The 20563-nt window shown below is 43.1% G+C and overlaps 1 protein-coding gene across 1 annotated transcript in view; it reads left to right on the top strand.

Moving 5' to 3' along the window:
• IQCK (IQ motif containing K) overlaps positions 1 to 20563 on the top strand; it is a 121629-nt gene that overhangs the window by 61924 nt on the left and 39142 nt on the right. The window contains exon 7 of the mRNA XM_019507699.1: positions 8509 to 8593. Coding sequence (XP_019363244.1) covers positions 8509 to 8593 — 85 coding nt within the window. The remainder of the gene's footprint in view (positions 1 to 8508; positions 8594 to 20563) is intronic.

Here is a 20563-nt window from a genome sequence, read left to right as displayed (position 1 = left end):
TACCTCTGGTATTAAATTTATTTAGGTTAGCTGATATGCTGTATTAAAGGCTATTTCTACATTTGCTCATCTTTCACACTTGCAGGAATAGCCTTTAATATAGCATAACAGCTAACCTAAATAAATTTAATACCAGAGGTACTACTGAGAAGTTGTATTTGTTCATCTTTCTCACAGTCATGCTGGCTTATCTCTACTATAAATTATACTATATTTCAATATTGTAAGAGGACTTTCAATCACAAAAACTCAAATCAATGTATAAATGTATAAATGTGATTATTCCAATGTATAAAACATTCACACACAAACTATATGCCAAGATATTACCAATACAATGCTATGGCTGCACAGTAAAATGCAAAAGTTAGCTCATCTTTCACACTTGCAGGATATGGTAATTGAAAAACATTGAGGTCAGTGACTTCAGTGGGCTTTGGATCTGGCCAACCTGCCTTTCATCCATTAATCTCCTTCCATCTAAAGCCAAAATAACTCTTGTGAAATGTGCAAATATTGTTCTACAAAGAAGGAAACTGAGGCACAGAATCACAAAATGACCTGCAGAATATCAGACATGAAGTCTGCAGAGCCACAGGTAGGGCTTGGGTATTCCAACTCCTAGTCTCAAGCTGTGACCACAAATTCCTTATTGAACAGAAATTGTCTTTACCAAGGCATACAAAGTGAGTGTTGTAGGAAAGAAACCATGTTTATTTAATTAATTTCAGACAGAAAATACTGACCTGAGAGGCACATGACAAGCCACAATTCTGTTTTGTTTTTGTGGTTGGCACAGGTATGCATGGCCCTTCTTAGACAAACATAAAATCTATTTTTTCTCTTCCTCCCATTTCCTACCACTAAACCCAGAGACACTCACTCAGGTGGTTAGTCTAGCAGTTCTTTTACCCACTCCACATGGGGAGTAACACCTGCAGCCGGAAGGTGCTTTCATAGGGAACAACTGGCTAGGCTTCAACACTAACAAAAAGGATTGGGGGTTATAAGTAAATCATAAATTGCCTATGTGTTACCAGTGTAATAGTGCTGCATCACAGCTAATAGCATACTGGGATGAATTAACAGGAGTGCTTACACAAGACATGGGAAGTGATTATTCCACTTGGTTCAGCATTGGTGATGCATCTGGAATCCTTTTTCCAGTTTTGAACATGACACTTCAAGAAAGATGTCAACAAACTTGGAAGAGCCCAGAGGAGAGCAGCAAAAATTATTAGTGGCTTAGGATGTATAACATATGAAGAGGGGTTAGAACAAGTGAGGTGTGATTTGACAGGAGCCTTTGAACGCAAGAAGGATTATTATATAGAGCAGTGGTTTTCATCCTTTGGTACCTTACATACCCCCTGCCAATTGACATGGCAAAAATGAAACTGGAAGTCGCACCGTGGCACTACCGGTTTTGCTGCCATGAGCGAAGTCCCACTTTTTCCTCGCAGACCATGACCTGGGGCAAAGCAGCCTGCTTGGGGCTTCCCCCCCGTGTCCCATGGCACACTGAAGCCAGGGAGTAAAAGCCCCAGCAAGCCGGACGAGGCAGGAAGGATGGCAGCCAGAACTTCTGGCCCAAACAGGCAAAGATGCCTCCAACCTGCTGGGGCGGGGGTGCGGGCTAAAGTCAAAATGCAGCACCCACGTACCACGTGCCTGTTTAGGTTTAAATATTCAGAAGTACTTTCTAACTATGAGGGTGGTTAAACAATGGAACAGACCAAACAGTTGGTATGTGGAAATTCTGCCATTGGAAATAGTTAAATGCAGGCAGGGCAAATATTTGGCATGGTTAGACAGAATGATCCTGCCTGGAGCAGGGAGTTGGCCTAGATGACCTATAAGGTGCCTTCCAGCCCTGTTTGTCTATGATTTTATGACTAAGGAATCTGTTTTCAGACTTTTAGAATCTCTTCCCTAGGACATCCTGTACCACCCATGCAGCACAGAGGCTAAATCACCCTCCCACTTCCTACCCAGACTGAGAGAGACCTTTCTAAGGCACTAGGCCTCACGTCCTTTCACCTCCTCTAGACAGGGAGCAAAAGCAGTAGCTGTGAGGAGCCTCCAGGCCCTGCTAACATTATCATTCACTCAACCTTTGGAGTTGGGCTGAGGATATGGTTTTTCTTATATTCTCTTTTGCTACTGGTTGCTGGTTTCCCTTCAGGCTAATCATTTCCTACCCTAAGGCCCTTCAGGTGTCCTGCCTCATTTTACTGGCCACTGTGCTTCTCCTCTTCCTCTTCTCTATCTCTCCCATCACAATTACCAACTTTCTTATGGTTTCACTTTTTCTTCCCCACCTTCACCACAATATAAATTAAATAATTATATATCAATATCAATTAAATAATTATATATTTACATATTTAAAAATAATTGTGGACATTATCTCCTTGTGAATATTTTGCTTGTACCTTTTATTTCTGTCTTCCACCCAATCTGTTTTTTTGTCTTTTTATACTGTAATCTTTTCTGGGCAAGAATTATGTCTCCCTTTATATCATAACAGTTCCTAATGTGTTTTCTTTGCTAAGAATATAAATAATATATACATAAATAACCTAATGATACGAATAATATAATAATGATAAAGGCAAAAATATTCTCCCCTAGCTTGCAACCTTTACAAATAGCCAGACAAGCCTCTTTTGTATCATGAATGAAACTGCACGCAGTAAGCATGCTCCTTTTCCAAATGCACTAGAACTGGAATAACTACAGGGCTAAAATGTTAGGTTGTCAGACACTGTAGATGTCACAAATGGCCTGGAAGTTGGCCTAGATTAATGCCTATGTTCTGTGTGTTTTATATCTGCACCTAACTATATGTCAGGGAAAAAAACAGGCTGAAAATGTAGACAGAAATTTGAATCTTGATTCTTTCCCTGCTAGAATCCTGCTTGAAATGTAAAGAAAGCAAAGAGAGATTTTTAAAAATAGAATATTATCCTTCTTCACAGCTGGAGACCTTTATACTTGTGTATTCTCAAATGGATACAAAAGTTCATGCCAGTGAATACATGGAAAATGCAGTAAGCAAAAAGGAAAGTGTAGTATTTATTCATTCCCTCTTTAGTTGTCAGCAGTAGCAAGGGATCTTTCCAGTTGGAGAGAGCGATAGAAAGAAGAGTTTGGATGATTGCCAGAAGTAAAGCTTCACAAAGTCTGCTGGTTTGTAATTCTTCTTTCAGAAGGTCAAGCAGGGCTGTTCCCACATTCATAGTCCTTCAGAGAAGTACCTCCATACAACGGAAAAGAAGTGGGTCTTTTTCTTTTATACTGTGAGGACTGCTTTTCAGATTGCTTCCTCTCAATCTAGTTTATTGGGATTTTTCCAAAAGATAATCAGTTTTCAAAAATGTGTCTCAAAACGGAGTGTTGAATGGGTGTATTATTACCTGGTAAAAAGAAATGGCATGTCTTATAAATTCTCTGCATCCATTCTTTTAAGTCTGTGGAATTGTCCAAGGGGTAGTCCCTTCAACTCTTTGTATAAATCTAACCCTTTAAGACTGTGAGGCTTTCACGCATTGTTTGGTGCATGTTGTGTTAGTGTAACTGTCTGAATTCAAAGGCTAGACAAGTCAGTGCTGCGATTTCCATTTGATTAAGAGCATTTTTTCATCTGGTTTGGGGGTAACTAATGTTTAATTGTATTGAGAAGCAGAGATTTCCAGTGCTCTGAATAGTGTCATATCTTCCTCCCTAATATTTTTTCTGCTTTCATATCTTTCTCCCAGAGCAGGGACTGTCTCATGTTTGTCTGTGTTTGTACAGGGCCCAGGAAACAATTAGGGTCTCTTTGGATTTCACTGTAACATAAATATTCATGGCTAATAATCATTAAAGTCAAATGGAGGCTGGAGTATAAGTTGCCTTCTTTTCAAACTTCACAGTCGTAGGCTTTGGATGCAGGACATTTCTACCAGTGTAATTTACACTGGTTTTGTACACTGTGGTAAAGTACACTGGAAGCCAGAGTGGAGGAAGGACCAGCTCTCCTAGGATAGCTTTGTGCTTAAAGCATTATCACAGTATTTTGCTACACAGGTAGATAATAGCCTACTTGCCTTGAGCAGGCACATGCCAAGACAGAGTAAAAACTGACCTTTTACTGCAGTTTTTTATGGAGTCAAGGGAGTTGCACTGCAATGGGACTGTATGTTGTATGTCCCCCTCCAGTTTTACACTGGTGCAACCATGTCATGTGTCCAGGACCTAGTCATGGTCTATGTGAGAGGGGAGGTAGGAGCCCCCACAACGTGGCCCAGACCCTTGACTGATGCACTTCCCTCAGGAGCTGGGACGAGTGTCAGCAGGAAGGAAGCGCCGATGCAGGCTCAGCAGTTCCGCAGCTGCCTAAGCCTGTGTATCAGCAAACACTGGGGACAAGGCTCCCCAGAAGCAAGGGCTACTCAGAAAGCAGCTGGAGATTCAGCTGAGCCAGTGCGGAGGAGTGAGGAACAGAATGCCAGCTGAAAGACACTGGCTGTGGAGCCAATACGCTCCAACTCCAGCCGCCACAACAAGGAGCCGGGCGCGTGCCGGAGGACCCAGATGGGTGAGGCAGAGGGCAGCTTTGGGGGCTAACAGGGGTGAGGGAGCCCCACTGAGAGGCAGCACCCTCAAGGGACGCTGCCGAGAAGCAGAGGGGCTCTGACCAGGAGCTCAGACGCCGTGGCTAGGGACAGCTCCTCAAGCCCACAGGCATCCCCAGCCAGCCCTGCAATGGGCAGAGCACAGGGAATCACGAGCCCCCAGGAGGGGGAAGTAGACAACGCCAGCTGGAGGGACCAGGACAACTGGACCACAGGTCAGCTGGGACCCAGGGAGGTGATGCCAGAAGAGCTGGCAGAGGCTGGACACAGGCCGGTTGCCTGTACCCATGTCTACTAAGATAAAGGGGACAGACAAATCTTCCTCAAGGTACTGAAGGCCCAGAGAGAGGGAATCTCAGGAGCCTCCTGGCAGAATCTGCTCATTTTCAGTTGAGTTTCTTCAGTTACAGTATGGCCCCGGACAGGGCAGGTTTAGTTTCTCAAGAGCGGGAAGCCAACCCAAAGATGAGGGATGGACCCCTGAAGATTGACAGCCAGGAAAACCCGACCCTTTCAAGGCAGGCAGAGTGGGAAGACCTGCGGGGAGCAGCATCTACCAAAGCCAAGGATGTGGTAAGGGTGGGGTAAAAGGAGAGGTTTGATGCCTCATGAAGACAACCCAGGGCCGAGATCCCTTTGGGTCATCTACAGGGAACTGCCTCCCCAACAACAACATCAAAGACGTGGCAGGCAAGAAAGGGCAGCGCCTGAACCATCTAGGTGGCACCAAAACCAGATCTCACCCTGACGTCACTGAGGGGCAAGGCACCAACAAAGGGGGGGCCAAAACTTTACATCTACCAGTGACACTTTAAATAAATTGTGTACATCCCCAAATCTTTGTGAAGACATTGTGGACTTTCTATTGAACTGGCAGACAATTCACTGCTGTCAACAGGACTTTGTGATTCAGTGTACCTGCAAACAGTCAATTGCAAAACTGGGTCTAAATTTGGAGACTTTTGGCTATATATATTGGTATATAGTGTAAGGTGCATTTAATACTGAATCATACATGGTGCTAATAAAGAAAATGTAAGAGTAGAAAAATGTTAATGTCCATTAGATTGTAATTTTTTTTCAAAGTAGGCAATAGAACTTATGGTTGTAGAGCAGGGCTCTAGTCCAGACTTGGACCTCTGGACATTATTGTAATATAACTATTGGATCAATGTGCTTCTAAACCACATGCACTCTACTAAGGGGGATAAAATAATGAAAGCTTTTTATTTTCCATCTTAAGAGCATGACTTAGAGTTTATCATCTAATTTCTGCTAAGAATTCAACACAGAAATCAGATGCCCAAGTATAGAAATCTGATGTATTTTGGGGAAAACCCTCTTTAATACTTTGTATAGTTTCCTAACACAAGTGTGGTATTTTTCTGCTAGATACTGAATTACAGCTACATAATATTATTTAATTAATAGATAGCTTGTATATTTGGGATACTTACAAGCCTGGTTGCTGAGAAACCACAGTACTTCCTTCCTAACTTTAAGCAGTCTTTTGGTCAATGCCTGCTTTATTCATATTTGCTCAAACCTATTATGCAGGAAAAAAAATTCTACTAAAGCCATTTTGTGTGTGGAATTTATGCTACACTGCATATTTAGTGTCAGCTCCTAGAAATGTAGGTGATCTAAGACTTCTATTTTTCAAATAAATAAGCAGAATATATTTACTGTACATTTGGTTGTCATTTCTAATCTTTTTGGAGTGTTACAGCTGTCTTCTGCCATGGATGACATATTCCCTCTTCTCCCAGTTCACTGTTAATGGGTGATTGCCTCTGCTCATATTCTATTTTTATTTGACCTGAAGCCAATTGCATATATCCCCTTAGACAAAAATGGACCTGGCACGACTTTTGTTCCCTCAAGCTGGCCTGCTGAAATGATTGATGTTTCCTAGTGACTGCCACACCAAAGATTAAGTCTTACCCTTTATGCTTGATTTACACCAGTTTCTTGGATTTAGCCTTGGATCGTAAACCACACGGATCCTCATAATTTAACAATGAAAGCAATGGAATGGCTAGAGGTATTTTTGCAGACTACAAGGAAATCCATTCTACTCTCTGAAGTCTAAGGTGTCATTACTAGTGAAAGGTCATTGTTTTCCTAAACATGCCTGTTGTGTTGCCTCATTTTCACTTTTAAAATGATAGAACAGCATAGAACAGGAGATGGGAAGCTATCAGCAAAAACAATGCAATCTCAACACTTACTTGGCCATTAATTAGAATCAGTGTTCTACTCAGGCTGTCTTAGTTGCCCGGCATGCTAAAAATGTCCACAGAGTTACACCCTTATGGCTTAATGGAGATAGCACATTCTGTTGTTGTCTGTATTTCCACTTTCCCAGACAGAGACTAATGTTTTTGTTCACATAAAATAAATGAGTGCCAAAACCGCAGCTGACAGGATGTCGAGCACAATTTGTCCCTGTGTACATTGACTGTAAAGTTGTGGACAGCATTGTATTAGTTAACAATTAAGGTCACACTCTAACTTTGTGTACTTGTCTGGTGAAGACAGTCCTGAAGACAAAGGGCTCAAAAAGCATGGAAACACTGTTAGGGCAGGTATAAATATAAATGAGACTAATCAAAGAAAAATGTAGATTGAATACATGGAAAAGTCTCCTAATGTGAGACCGATTATATGTAGAATAGGCTTCCAAAGGAAGTGCCAGAAGAGCCAGTGTTTTGGTCAATTAAAATGTAAATGGAAAAAGCATTTGGGGATTTATTGTATACCCTGTCATTACAATTTAATAGCACTGGCAGGGATATTTATAAGTTGCTTTGATCTCCAGTTCCAGTGAAATAAGCATAAAGGGATCTGTGATAAGGATCAATTTTCACAAAAATACTTACATGATGTGTTAGATCCAAAAGATCAGTGCCTCCAGATTGATCCACCTCTGAACTTCCCAAAACAAACTTGTGCACAAATCTCTATATAATCTGTCTTTGTTGATGATCCACTGACTTCTAAGCATTCTGGTATCTTGTTCATAACAGGCACGGTCAAGAGTTGTAACATGTTTTACCTGTAGCCCAGTGCCATTCAAAAGGTCACAGAAATTAATTCAGACTGCTCCATTCAACAAGGTGCTAACTGACCAGCTTGAACAAGGGACAGACAAACTTTAATAGTAAATGATTCTTCAAAGCAAGAACTGATATGCTGATCTGAATATATACTACAAAGATAAATGTATTAATGTAACTGTAAAGTGGTTGTCATTGAAAATAGGATGTGAATTTACTGAAAATGCTTTTAGATCCCTGCAGTTGGTCCTAAAAATTAATTTTGGAATTCTTTACACAGCAATCAATGATAAAAGTGCCACATTTATTCCTCAGTCTTATTTAGACATGTTTATTTGGCTGTTTGCATGCAGGTAGATGGGTACTGAATCAGTTAGCCTCTGACACAGTTCAGTCTTCATAGTATACAGACTGTTATTCAAATAGTTTATGGACAAAAATACATTCTTTGATAAGGATCATGATTGTGGGAAATCTTTTTAGTGTTTGTAAATGAAAGTGACCAAATAAAGGCAGGTATTTAAAACATGAAGAGAATTCAAAACATTATGCCTTTCATATACTTTTACATGGTAGTGTTTAAAGGGAAGGAATATTTTGTATATATACTGCATTTAATAATTTTTGTATCATGGTATCTAATTGTGCATATATACCACATCTAGTAGTATTTTAAAAGAGAACATTATTTTATTTGTATGTTTTATTCTGAAATCTTAAGAAATTGTATCTACAGATCTTAAATGACTTTTCTCATGTTTGTTGGGTATATTATTAAAGAATAAGCTATTTTTAAAATGTTGAATATTTCTTTCTTTTTTTTCTTGTAGTCCTAGACCACCCATTCCTCTGTCTCTCCTGTTATCAGAAGAAGAAGCAAGCAAAATAATTCAGTCATTCTGGAGAGGTTATTGGGTAAGAGTCATCTATAATTATTTTGCTTGATGTTGAATCTCTGTGACTGTGCAGACCCCGGGGGAAACCCTTACATACATTTTAAGTCGAGGATACTATAAATAACTATGAAGACCCCCACGGTTCACTGGCATTGATCGTACTTCTGTGTAAGATGTCTAATGACTCAGATCTTTTCACAGGAGCATCAGTAATAGATGCTTCCCGTTTCCCTCCCCAAATAAGTCTACGTGATATACAATTACAGAAATGTACTGTAGTTCCTGTTTTGAGAATCTCCATTTTAGCATCAGGAAAAGGTTTCCATGTCAGATGTATGGATAGGTGAGAAAAAAAGCGATGGGGAAAACTAGGAAAAAGCAATACAGAATGGAGAGAGGGAGAGAAAAATGGCACAAAATAAAACCAGAAATGTATAGGAAAAATAGAAAACAGTGCAGGGAAAAGGAGCAAGAGAATGGAAGATCAGGGGAGCTCAGGACAAATGCAAACAGATGTTGAAGACAACTTTGGTAAAGATATATTGTGATTTAGTGAAGGAAACAAACTGTGGAGGGAATCTAGGGAGAGCAACCATTGGACATGGTTTGACATTTTTGATCCCAGTGAAGGGAGCCTAGTGTGTGTTGCAGGGTCACGCGGGGAGTGTATCGTGGCCCTGCCCTAGGCCCTGGATCTCTTCTGTCACCCCATGATCCTGGCCCCAGCCCCACCCACCGGTCCCACTTCCAGACACTGCTTCCCACCTGCCTGGGGCCACATCCCATCTGCCCAGCCAAGTGTGCCCTGCCCACAGAGGTCCCGGGCTGCTATCAGTTGAAATCCCATTCACCCCCTCCCCAGCAGTAGGTGCAGGGCAAATGGGGTCGGACAGGATCAGTTGGTATCTCCCCACCCTCTCCCCCTACCCTTTCCCCCAGCACCAGGCAGTGTAAACAGTTGTGATGGTTGGGGGGAGGGGGCTTGAGGCCAGGTCAACAGCCCCCTGCTCTGCTCCCCCCCTTCCCGGCCCTCAACAGCTCATCAGAATTCCTTAAGTGACCCTCCAGCCCAAATAATTGCCCACCCCTGTGTTATGCAATGTGTATCTTTATTGCTCCACTCTGGGTTTAGCCCCTTTCATTGAAAAAAAAAAAAGAATTAGCAAATTTGAAAATTAATTTAGTATCTTCAATTGGTTTGAAGAGAGCACTTCATAAGTTATTCCAGTTTCTGTCTGGTATTATTCCTAATAGCTGCTCCATGTTATGATGTACTTTATGGGAGTGATACGGAAGTTACTTTCTTTAAAAGTAACTGTAAAATAAGGCACTAAGAGGTAGTATAATTGTGATATAACACATTATTTTATTTATCTCCAGTGAGGCTCCTTTTTGGAGGTTGTGAATAATTTCTAGACTTATCAATTGTTTACTTTTACTGTATAATGGAGTTTGACTTCATTATCTATGTGTACATGGTATTTTCTAAATAAGTATCATTATCAAAACATACCCTGCTCAGTTCATCTGCATTGTTTGTGACAGAAACGTGTGGATGTAAGAATCTGCCAAGGAGAAAAGGATGATGAAGTCTTCTGAGTATTTATTTTTGATTGATAGATTCTTATACTGTTTTATGCTTTGTGTTTATTCATTTTCCCAGCTTTTCTGGGTTTTTTTAACCTAGCTGACACTGATTACCACAGTAACATTAATTAGCACTGACAATACCGCTGCAGGCACCTTCACAATAAAGTATAGCAAAACAAGTCATTATCCAATAACTTGTATGTTAGCTCAACGCCACAAAGTTTCTTAGATACCTTGTGCCTGGAGCAAGGTTTGAAGGGCAGTGTCTTATTTAACATTTAATTTATAACAGGATTGTTTGTAATTCTAGACCAATGTTTCTCAACCTTTTTAGACCTGAGGCATGCCTCAATAGATCTGAGGTACCCCTTCATAGATGCAAATCACCCCTTGGAGAATACCAGCTCCTTGTTGTCATTTGTTTTGTGATGACTGTAACAGGCTGGCCCTTTAGGGCCAGTCTCAGTGCTGACTGCCTGCCTGTTCAGGGCTAAACCTCCACCGCACTTGATGAAAAATAATATGATTGCTGTATCTAAGGCAGGAGGCTACCCATTGCTCACCCCAGATGCCAACTTGATACACGCCCTGACCTCTCCTTACACGTGTCTCATGCCTCACTGATGTTCATCCTCACTTCTGGTATTTCCATATTGTCACATCCTGTCTTTCCATATTCCCAATTCAGTAATTCTGCCCCTCACTAGGGCCACTTATCTTTACGACCCCCACTCTGGGCTGCTTCACTGTTGCTTGGCCCCCACTGGGGCCTTTTGGGGTCTTGCACCCTGTGGGCTCAGGGGGCTGACACCGTGCCTGGCCCCTAACACTGGGGTCTTCCACCCCGTGGGCTTAGGTGGCTGACACCGTGCCTGGCCCCTAACACTGGGGTCTTCCACCCCGTGGGCTTGGGTGGCTGCTGCCATGCCTGGCCCCTAACACTGGGGTCTTCCACCCCGTGGGCTTGGGTGGCTGACACCGTGCCTGGCCCCTAACACTGGGGTCTTCCACCCCGTGGGCTTGGGTGGCTGCTGCCACGCCTGGCCCCTAACACTAGGGTCTTCCACCCTGTGGGCTTAGGTGGCTGACGCCGTGCCTGGCCCCACTGCACTGGGCTCAGGTGTTCTCCTCTGGGTTTGCCTGGCAGTGGTCTCTTCCCTCGATGGTAACCCACCTGTAGGCAGGGGCTGGGGTTTTCAGGTGCCCATCCTCACCTTTCACCGGGGAGGTAACTGGCCTGGCACTTCCTAGGGACTCTCCACCACAGGGAGTCCCATCAGGCCACCCTTCCCCAGCAGGATGAAGTTTTAGGTCATACCCAGAACCAGGAGCCTCCAAACCATCCCCATAGCTCCTGCCCTTACCTCCAAGATGTTCCAGAAGCAGCTCAGCCTGATGTTTCTTCCTTGCCTGCCCAGCTCAAACTGCTGCTTCTCTCTCTGAGGCCCTGGGTTAAAATGGAGGCTGCTCTGCCCACTCAGCTAATCCCAGGGTCCTCCTAGGGTCGTGTGCCAGCCTTGATGAGGATAGCACCCACCTGCCCGCTGCTCCACTGTCAACTAGAAACCTTAAAGTGGCAGGCACTGCAGGTGCCCAGCCACAATGACAGAAAAATAATAGAGCAATTCTTCTGTTGCAGAGAACTCAGAAAGACCACAACAGGTCAGACTGTTTTAACACTATGGATTCCTATTTGAAATCTCTATGTTTCTCTTGTGAAGCATGTTTGCACACCAAACACTTTTAACATTGTGTGGCATCCCAGAGCATCCTGGATGGATCTAAAGGCATCCCACTGTTCTAGACCAATTGTTAAAAATGGGAAGGGAACCATAGCAGTAAAGAGGAGGAGAAGTCAAGATTAACTCAGACCCTGAAACTGACTGAACTATTTGTGCGCAGAAGCAAGTAGTGTTTTTTAAGAGATATACCAGGGTGCCCCTCGGGGTTACTAGAAACAATGTCCATAAACTGAAGGAGAGCAGATTTAGGTTGGACATCAGGAAAAAATTCTTTACGGTGAGGGTTGCCAAAATATGGAATGGGCTTCCAACGGAGGTGGTGCTTTCCTCTACCTTGAAAGCTTTTAAAAGGGGATTAGTCAAGCAGCTGGCTGGGGTTACTTGACCCCAGCGCTCTTTCCTGCCCAGAGCAGGGGGTCAGACTCAATGATCTAATAGGTCCCTTCCAACCCTAGAAATCTATAAGTTGAAATCAGAATTGTTAATAAAAAGCTATAACAGAAAAGATAGGGTGATCTCTTATCTAGATTCACCTTTAAAAAAAAAGAGAATATTAAGCTTGATTGGGAACTGCTCATGCTCTAATCTTTTTAAGGTAAATGGATTAAAATATCAGGGGACATTTCCAAACAATTTCAGAAGACAGAGTAATTTAAAACAAGTTCATCTAAAAGTTAGCAGTGATTTGCTCTGATCATAGCTATATAATTATAAACACCCCCCCCCCGAATATTTTAGATACATGCTTAGGAGCTCAGTTTTATTTTAGCTTGGTATAGTAAGTTTTCATAAATTAATGCTTTGAAATGCTTTAATCAGACATTTTTCACTTATCACATGTGTTTAATTCACACAATTTGAAATTCTTAAATACCCTGTCATTACAATTCACACCTCCTAGTTATAGTCATTATAAATACAAAATCGTATCATCCCACACATGTTTGCATACACACACACACAAAATATCAGATTGTACAGATCTGTGATTAAAGGGAGATCATTATTCCTACCATACCACTCAAGTTACATTTTCTATAACATGAAATCATATACCACAAGCTTTTGTGTAAAGGATGGAGTGGGAAATCTAGACCTAAAATTTGAACAAGGGAGAAGAGATTGACATCATATATCTGAACTCAGATTTCCCATGTGGCAGACAGAAACTCTACCACACAACCACCAATGCCGGTACTGCTCCAAGCTGCTAGGGGTCTTGACCTTCCCAGAGCCCTGGCCTCACGTCAAGCTGCCAGGCCTCTTATTGGAGGAGCTGGAAGCAGAGCTGGGAACCTCTCAGGTCTCTGCTCAGATCCTTGCTGGAGTTGTGGAGCTGCTCCTGTTGGCCACAGCCTCTCGTAGGGGATCCTGGAGCCCAGTGGGAAGCCTCTCCTGCCGGCCGCATGCCACGTTGCTGGGGGTCCCACTGTTGCCTGCAGGTCCCACTCCTTCAGGTGCTTCTGGGGCAACTGCTCCCGCCCCATTGGCCCAGCTCTTGCCAGCTCTTTGAAGCTCTTTCCTTGTGGTCCCTCGCTGGTCTCTCCTGAGCCAGCCGTGCTGCCCCTTTTATCCCCCTCCAGGTGACCCAAGGGGCCAATCAGGGGACACAGAGGGTGAGTCTCTGGGGCCTGATTGGTGAGTAAAGAGAATCCCAAGTCCTCCAATCATCTTTTACCCCTTCAAAACCACTGGGCCAAGTCACGGCCAGCTAGCCCGTCACAGTCAAACACACTGAGGCACTTAGTGAAGTAGAGTTTGCCTAGTCATATACTTGATTGAACTTTTCGATCAAATCAAACTATGATGCTTCATTGGTTTTTGCTCCATGTGGGTGAGTGAATATGTGCTGCCTGAAAAACTCAAGATCAACAGTAACTGCTTGTCATCCATTAAAGGTTTTTCTCAGTAACAAAAGCTGAAGAACAAAAGTTTAATTCTAAGCACTGCCTGACAGCAGGACCTGAAAAAGCAGTGTATCTAGTACAATCTTGGGCCAGTTTCAGAAAATACTCTAGTTTTAGGTGAAGTTCAGAATGGATGCCATCAAGTAAGTCTTTGATACAATCTCAGACCAGTTTAAAGCTGATGGATATGCTAAGAAAACTTCTTTCAAACTAATGAAAGAATCAGTTACACCCTTTTATACAGTAAAATAGCTGTAAATCAATGGCGTCCAACCTTCTGGCCTTGTGGACCAGATGAATGACATAGGGTCAGTCCATGGGCCTGATCCTGTGCTGCCCTGGTCTGGCTGCATGCCACCTGCTTCCTCGATCCAGGCCTGTGCTGCTTGGATATGGCTCCACGCTACTCACTGCCCTGATCCAGCCATGTGTTCATTTGATTTGGCCTTCTGACTCCTACTGCCCTGATCTGCCCCTGTGCCAACTTGATCCAGCCTCACCCCACCCACCTAGTGGACCTGGCCACACACTGCCTGCCACCCCAAACCCTGCTTACTGGATCGGTCCATATTTAGGTGCAATCTGGCATTCAGAGCTACATTATCCGGTGTTTAGATAATGGATGTAGAAATTTAGCAGTAGCAATTAACACTGCCACCACTCCCCTGCCATCAAATATCCGGTCCCTTGTGGAGGCCTGTGGGTCATATGATAGGGCTCTGGGGGTTGAGCACCCCTGCTCTAAATGACAGAAGATACTGCCCAATGCAGTGGAACATGTGATAATGCGAGAACAAAAATGAACACTGGAAAACTAACAGGATTTTGGTAATTTGAAGGCTGAGGTGAAGAGTTTGGGCTTGCAAGCAGTACAGTTAGAAGAAGAAAAATCAATCAGTAAGTAAAAGAAGGAATTGTGAGCCTGAGTGAAGGCAGAGACAGCTTCTTAAGGGTAAAACTCACTGGAGAAGCAGGTGTGAAGGTTTCTGAGCAGAGAGACTGGTTGCTACTGTTTACTTCTGTTGTGTTTCTATCATGAAACACAACTTTAATCCCCTTCTTTGCAAATAAACAGAATTGCATGAAAGAACTATCTCATTCATATTACAATTTTTTTTTATTATTCCACATGTACCATACTTCCGTATACCTCTCATATACCAAAGGAATATCCTAACAAAGGGTGAAAAACATTATTTGGTTAAATATCAGTTTTACTTAGTGGAAATGGGAGAATTAAATTCCTTTCTCTTTCCTTTTTAATTTTTGTAACGTAGAGGTACTTAAAACTAAAGATATTTGCTCAGATCATCCTGTCCAGGATTCCTTTTCATGGAGGTGTGCATGCACATAGACTTGCACACGTGCGCACACATACACACTCATGCTACAAGATGTCAGATAATCCTCCCTATGTTAAATGTATTGGGGGCTCTTCCAGTTCCCAGGACTCAGCATTGAACCCCTCTCCTTTCCTGTCTCTCCAGAGAGTGTATTGTCAGCATATGGAATACTCTTCTGTGGAGACAGAGATACCTGAAGATGTTTTAAATTATTATTATCATGAATGATCAGGATCTTGGGAGAAGAGATGCTAGATAGGGCTAAAATGGCTATTCCTGATCCCTTTAATGATAGGAGAAAAATAAGGCCCATTCAAATGAAATACAGAGGCTTCAAGTCCAAAGGGTAAAGGAGTACTCAGCCTCCCCTCTAGTTCCCTCCAGTAAAATACTTTCACCTTCTGGAGAAACTGTCAAGAAAAACCTCAAAAACCATCAGGGACTTGAGACAGAAGATTTCATAATCGCCCAAGAAAGCAGAGGTAATAAAAAAAGAGGAGGTGTCCGACTTATTTAAAATACTGTTGGATATTTAAATCCTTTTTTCTTAATCTTACCTATTGGTTTTAGCTGGAACGCCTGCTTTCAGTTGCACTGAATTTTGTTTTCTTCCTCAGGTGGAGGAATGAAAGGAAGGACATTGTCTTTTTGCCCTTTTAATATCACCCATTTTCAATATTCGTTCACAACAGCATTCCTAAGTGTCTGCTCTTCTATTGTGTCCAGGGGCTTAGCTCCTTGGTAGAAAAATGGAAAGGGTGTAACTGTGAAGAGGACTTGATCAGGTCTGATTTATACTTGCAGGAAAGCTTCTTGGAAAGGAAGAACACTTTAGTTGAATGAATAATTTATGGTAAATTATCTCCATCTTGATTACTGCTGATTGACAGAAGGTAGAGGGATTAGTCTTTGGCTGTCAACAGGGGCAAACAATATATTGCATCAAAAGGAATATTAAGAATGTAATGTCATATCAAGTTATATTCAATTCCATGATCCTTTCCTTTTCAATTCAGAATTCACACCATAGCAAGTATGGCCGCTTGCTTATGCCATCAGAGACAAGAATCTTATTACTGGAAGTGGAAATAAAGCTTAGCTTACAAATAATAAGAAATGAGGGAACAGGCAGTGGTTGCATACCACCCTAAGACATCTTCCATGGATCAATTTATAACTGGTGTTTGAGTTATAGTAGGTACTTTTTATCTGCAAAACTTGAGAATATACATATTTATACTCATAGTTTTGTAAGGAATTTTATTAAGGAAGGCTCTATTTTTATAGGAGAATTACCTTTTCTTTTGTAATCCTTGTGACAGAGCTGGATTGATTTGTTAATATCTATTTTGGGAATTTAAAATGGATGAATTTAACATTTCTTTAAGCTATGACAGGCTTGTATATAAGGGCATTTTCATCAGGCACTGGTAGGAGGTCTTTCTTAAATAACCTGACCTATGCCAGATACGTACGTTTGTTAAATTTACCACTATTCTGGGGCTCATATATATTCATAGATTCATAGACACTAGGGCTGGAAGGGACTTCGGATGATCATTGAGTCCAGCCCCCTGCCCCAGGGGCAGAAAGTCAGCAGGGATCATAGGATCATATTGGAGCCATGATCACAAAATGTTCAAGAATGTGTAATTGCATGGCAGTAAATATTTATTAGAGCAGAAAAAGGGTTTTGTTAGGTGCACTGGATGTATTTCTTGTATCTTTACTGTTTGGGTACATACAGACATTTGGGGAGGCTTGCTTGAATCTGACAGGGCTGCGCAGTGAGCACCTCTGCTGTGGCCATGAACTTCTAACCTCTGGACTAGCAACTGTGCACCTTAATGCCTGCGCCACCTCAGCACCCTGTGAGAGTGATGAAGTCACAAAATATAGCATATAGGGTAAACAGTAAAAAAGAGCAATGTTAATGTTCTTGACGCCTCTGTTTATTTTTGGCTTTGCCCTAGGCCCTAAAAAAAGCTTGTGCACATTTTGTTTATCTCAGAAGAGAGTACGTGGTTGCAGGCTCTTATAAAAAATAAACATTTTAAATTGCATTGAAAACTACATTTTCTCCTTTGGCGTGATTGTCTATAACAGGGGTGGGCAAAATACGGCCCATGGGCCGGATCCAGCCCACGAAAGGACTCTGTCTGACCAGTGGCGGGGCTCTTGGTTTCACCTGGCCCAGGCACTGTCTGGCCTGTGATGCATCCTGCTGCCCCCTGGGCATGCAGAGGGGCTGGGGTGGCTCAGTAGCTGGACCACCTTTCTGGACAGCCCAGGTGGCAGTAGCTTCTTTCAGCTGTTGCCATCACTGGCCCCAGCCCCATGGTACTGGTGGGGACCCACATACACAGGCCCAACCCCAGCCCTCCCTGCATCTGCTCCAGACTCAGCCTGGTGGAGAGGACCAACTCCAGACCAGCCAGAACCCGCGTGCACAGCCCCTGTCCAGCCCACGGCAGCTCCCCAGAACTGCCTATGTGGCACGTGGGCCCAAATAAATGGCCTGCCTCTGGTCTATTGAGCACATTCCTGCTTAAGCCAGTTACTGATTACCACTTTTTCTGGCAAGTTCCAGGATTTGTGGCAGCAACACTCTTGAAACCCTGATGGGGGAGTACAAAACTATCAGTTATATGATTTTTTTTCTGATTTTATAATTAAGAGCAACTGGAACGCTAAGGATGGGTTAGCATTTCCAGCATAAGGTTTGACATATCTAGACTCCGTAGCATCACAGGAAGAGCAAACACATTCCAGTATTCCTCTGTATAATTCCTCTGTAGAATGAGAATTTTATACAGTTTCTTTATCTTTTGAATCAGACCTTAAAAACAGATCCTTACTCTGCATGGCCATTGGAAACCCCATGGAGCTTTTAATGAGCAGATGTTTCTCAGGCGCCTTTGGTCAATATTTTCTTACCTCCCTACTGTTGTAACCTGTTTTGTTTCCCAGTTGGTTTCTACCCCATCACTGACTGATGTTATGTATTTAATTGATACTAAATGTAGATATGACCTATCTTACTTTTGATGTGGTATTTTAACTGAGTAAGGATTGAATTATCACATCTCTAGTTTGGAAGGGATGGGAGTATGTAAATATAAAAATAGCATGACCATATATCCCTACTGTCAAAACGGGACACTCCCTCTCCACTCTCTGGCATGTTCAGCTGTCTGTAAGCTCCAGTCACAGCTGAGCATACTGGTGAATAGGAGCAGGGGTGGGGGAGAATGTAGAGCTGTAGAGGAGCAAGGGTTTGGAGTATTAAAACAGTCCTGTTTTTGTCAGAATAGTTTCTTTTTAAACACCTGTCCTGGAAGTCCCACTGAAAATAGGACAACAATGTTCATTTGACCAAACCATCAGGACCCTCAGGACAAGTTTTTAAAATGGGAATGTCACCATGAAAATGGGACATAGAGTCATCCTGTATAAAGAGCTATTGTTTATTGTATGTATTTTAGTTCCAGTTGTTTCAAATGGTGTTAAATCTGAACAAAAGTCATTATCTCTGTAAGGATGTAAACAAACATAGGATTTCTCCCAAAAGAAAGCCTTTTGTCCTGCTTTAAGTACTTGTGAAGTATGGGAGATAAAATATGCTAATACTTTTTCCCTGGGAGAATGCTGTGTATGTCTGTAGTTAACCAGCTCATACAAATTATTGTGGGTCACTCCAGGGAGAAACCTGTCAGGCTGTGAGCTCCTGGCCACCTATTAGCAGAGGAACAGCAATACAACATGGAAGGGCTATGTGTGTAAAGGGCTGTGCTGTTCTTCTTTTATCCCAGGTTTGGGCTTGGGTTTGGACTTGGACTAGGACCACCTCAAATGAGATATCTGTTTACAGCCTGAAAGTGTTCTTGTACTGTCAGAAACTATGTTCCTGTTCAACAAGATATGGCTACTAGCAAAACTCCCAGATGCATTTCATGTGACTCAGATGAGAAACAGAATGTTAATTGCACTGTATATAGTGGATACAGTCTAAGTGTGTCGGATTTTTTTAGGAAAAAAACTGCACTGCTTCTGACTTCAAAACTAGACTTACGCAGTGCTTTACATCCTAATGATTTGCAGGGCATGTCACACATGGACATCTGGAGAGAACACTCATCCTGCTGCTTTGATTACTTGCTGAGAGATTTGGCTGCTGGCTCTTTTGTAGTTTATTAGGTGGCTCAAATTATATTCTATTTATAAACCAGAACGTTTTTGCTGGTGTATAAACAAAGCTTTATTAGACAACTGTGGTAAGTTCATGAAAAACGTATTGATAGGATTGGAAATGACTGTTAAATGCATACCAGCACCTTTCCAGAAGGTAGCAGAGGCCCTGTCTAAACTGTCTCCCTGCCTTGTCCAGGACTGCTGTCAGAAAGCAAACTCTGCCCACCTGCTCCCAGTCTGTACATGCAAAAAGCTCAGCGATGAAGTCTAGGCTCTTCTGAGACAGATACCCTGAGAGTTGCGCTGGGTCATGCTCATGTATAAAAGGTTCATCTTGATCACTGACAGAGCCGGAGGTGCTCTGGTGCTCTGTCACTTTGAGAGGAAGAGCCCAGGCAGAGCCCTGCAGGGGAGACGGCACAGCGGCACCTGGGTTGCCACAGAGACTGCCTGATTAAATTAATTAAGAGGCAATCCCAGAGGGTCACCTGACTGGAAGAGGCATGGCCTGGGAGAAATATAAGGCAGCCCCAGAGCCAGGTCAGGCAGCCTGGCTGTGGCGCCTGAACAGGGAAGAGCTCTGTCTGTGGCTGTGAGCCAGATGGAGACAGCATAAGAAGAAGCTGAGGGTCAGTCCCACTTACAGACCCAGGACTGGGGTAGGACTTCATTATCGCCTGAAGGGCTTGAGTTTTGATTTCAGTTTTGTCTGCTACCTGAGGAGGACCACGATGTCCAGTGGGGACTAGATACCAGGACTGTGCAAAATGGCTATGTCTCATTTCGATTTCAGATTCAGCCGTTTCAGAGGACAGCAGTTTGTTTCGGTATTTCAGATCACTGCTCTGTTTCAATTCAGCCGGAGAGAGGCAGGCACAACTGGACAGCTGCAGGCTCTCCCATGGCTTCTCCAGCTGTGCCTGCCTCTCCCCGGGCAGGGGGAGCTGCGGGAGAAGCCCCCATGGTGGCTCTGCCCACCCCCATCCCCTGCCCGGCCCCAGCGTCCCAGCACTTTAAAAAAAAAAAAAAAAAAAAAAAAAAAGCCCTGCACTCACCGGCAGCAGGAGCGGCAATTGGGGCCTCTGGGTGCTCATGTCAGAGCCCTCCTGTGCAGAGTGAGGCAGTGGAGGGCAATGGGGATTGCCCCTCACCCCCCCAGCACCCACGTGGCAGCTGTCACATTGCACAGGTGCAGTGCGGCTCGGCAGGGCACTGC

The sequence above is a fragment of the Gavialis gangeticus genome, unplaced genomic scaffold (genome assembly GCF_001723915.1).
Source record: "Gavialis gangeticus isolate Ggan-Ray unplaced genomic scaffold, GavGan_comp1, whole genome shotgun sequence".
Taxonomy (NCBI): domain Eukaryota; kingdom Metazoa; phylum Chordata; order Crocodylia; family Gavialidae; genus Gavialis; species Gavialis gangeticus.
The sequence above is the reverse complement of the archived record's forward strand: the minus strand, read 5'-3'. Positions and strand labels throughout refer to the sequence as shown.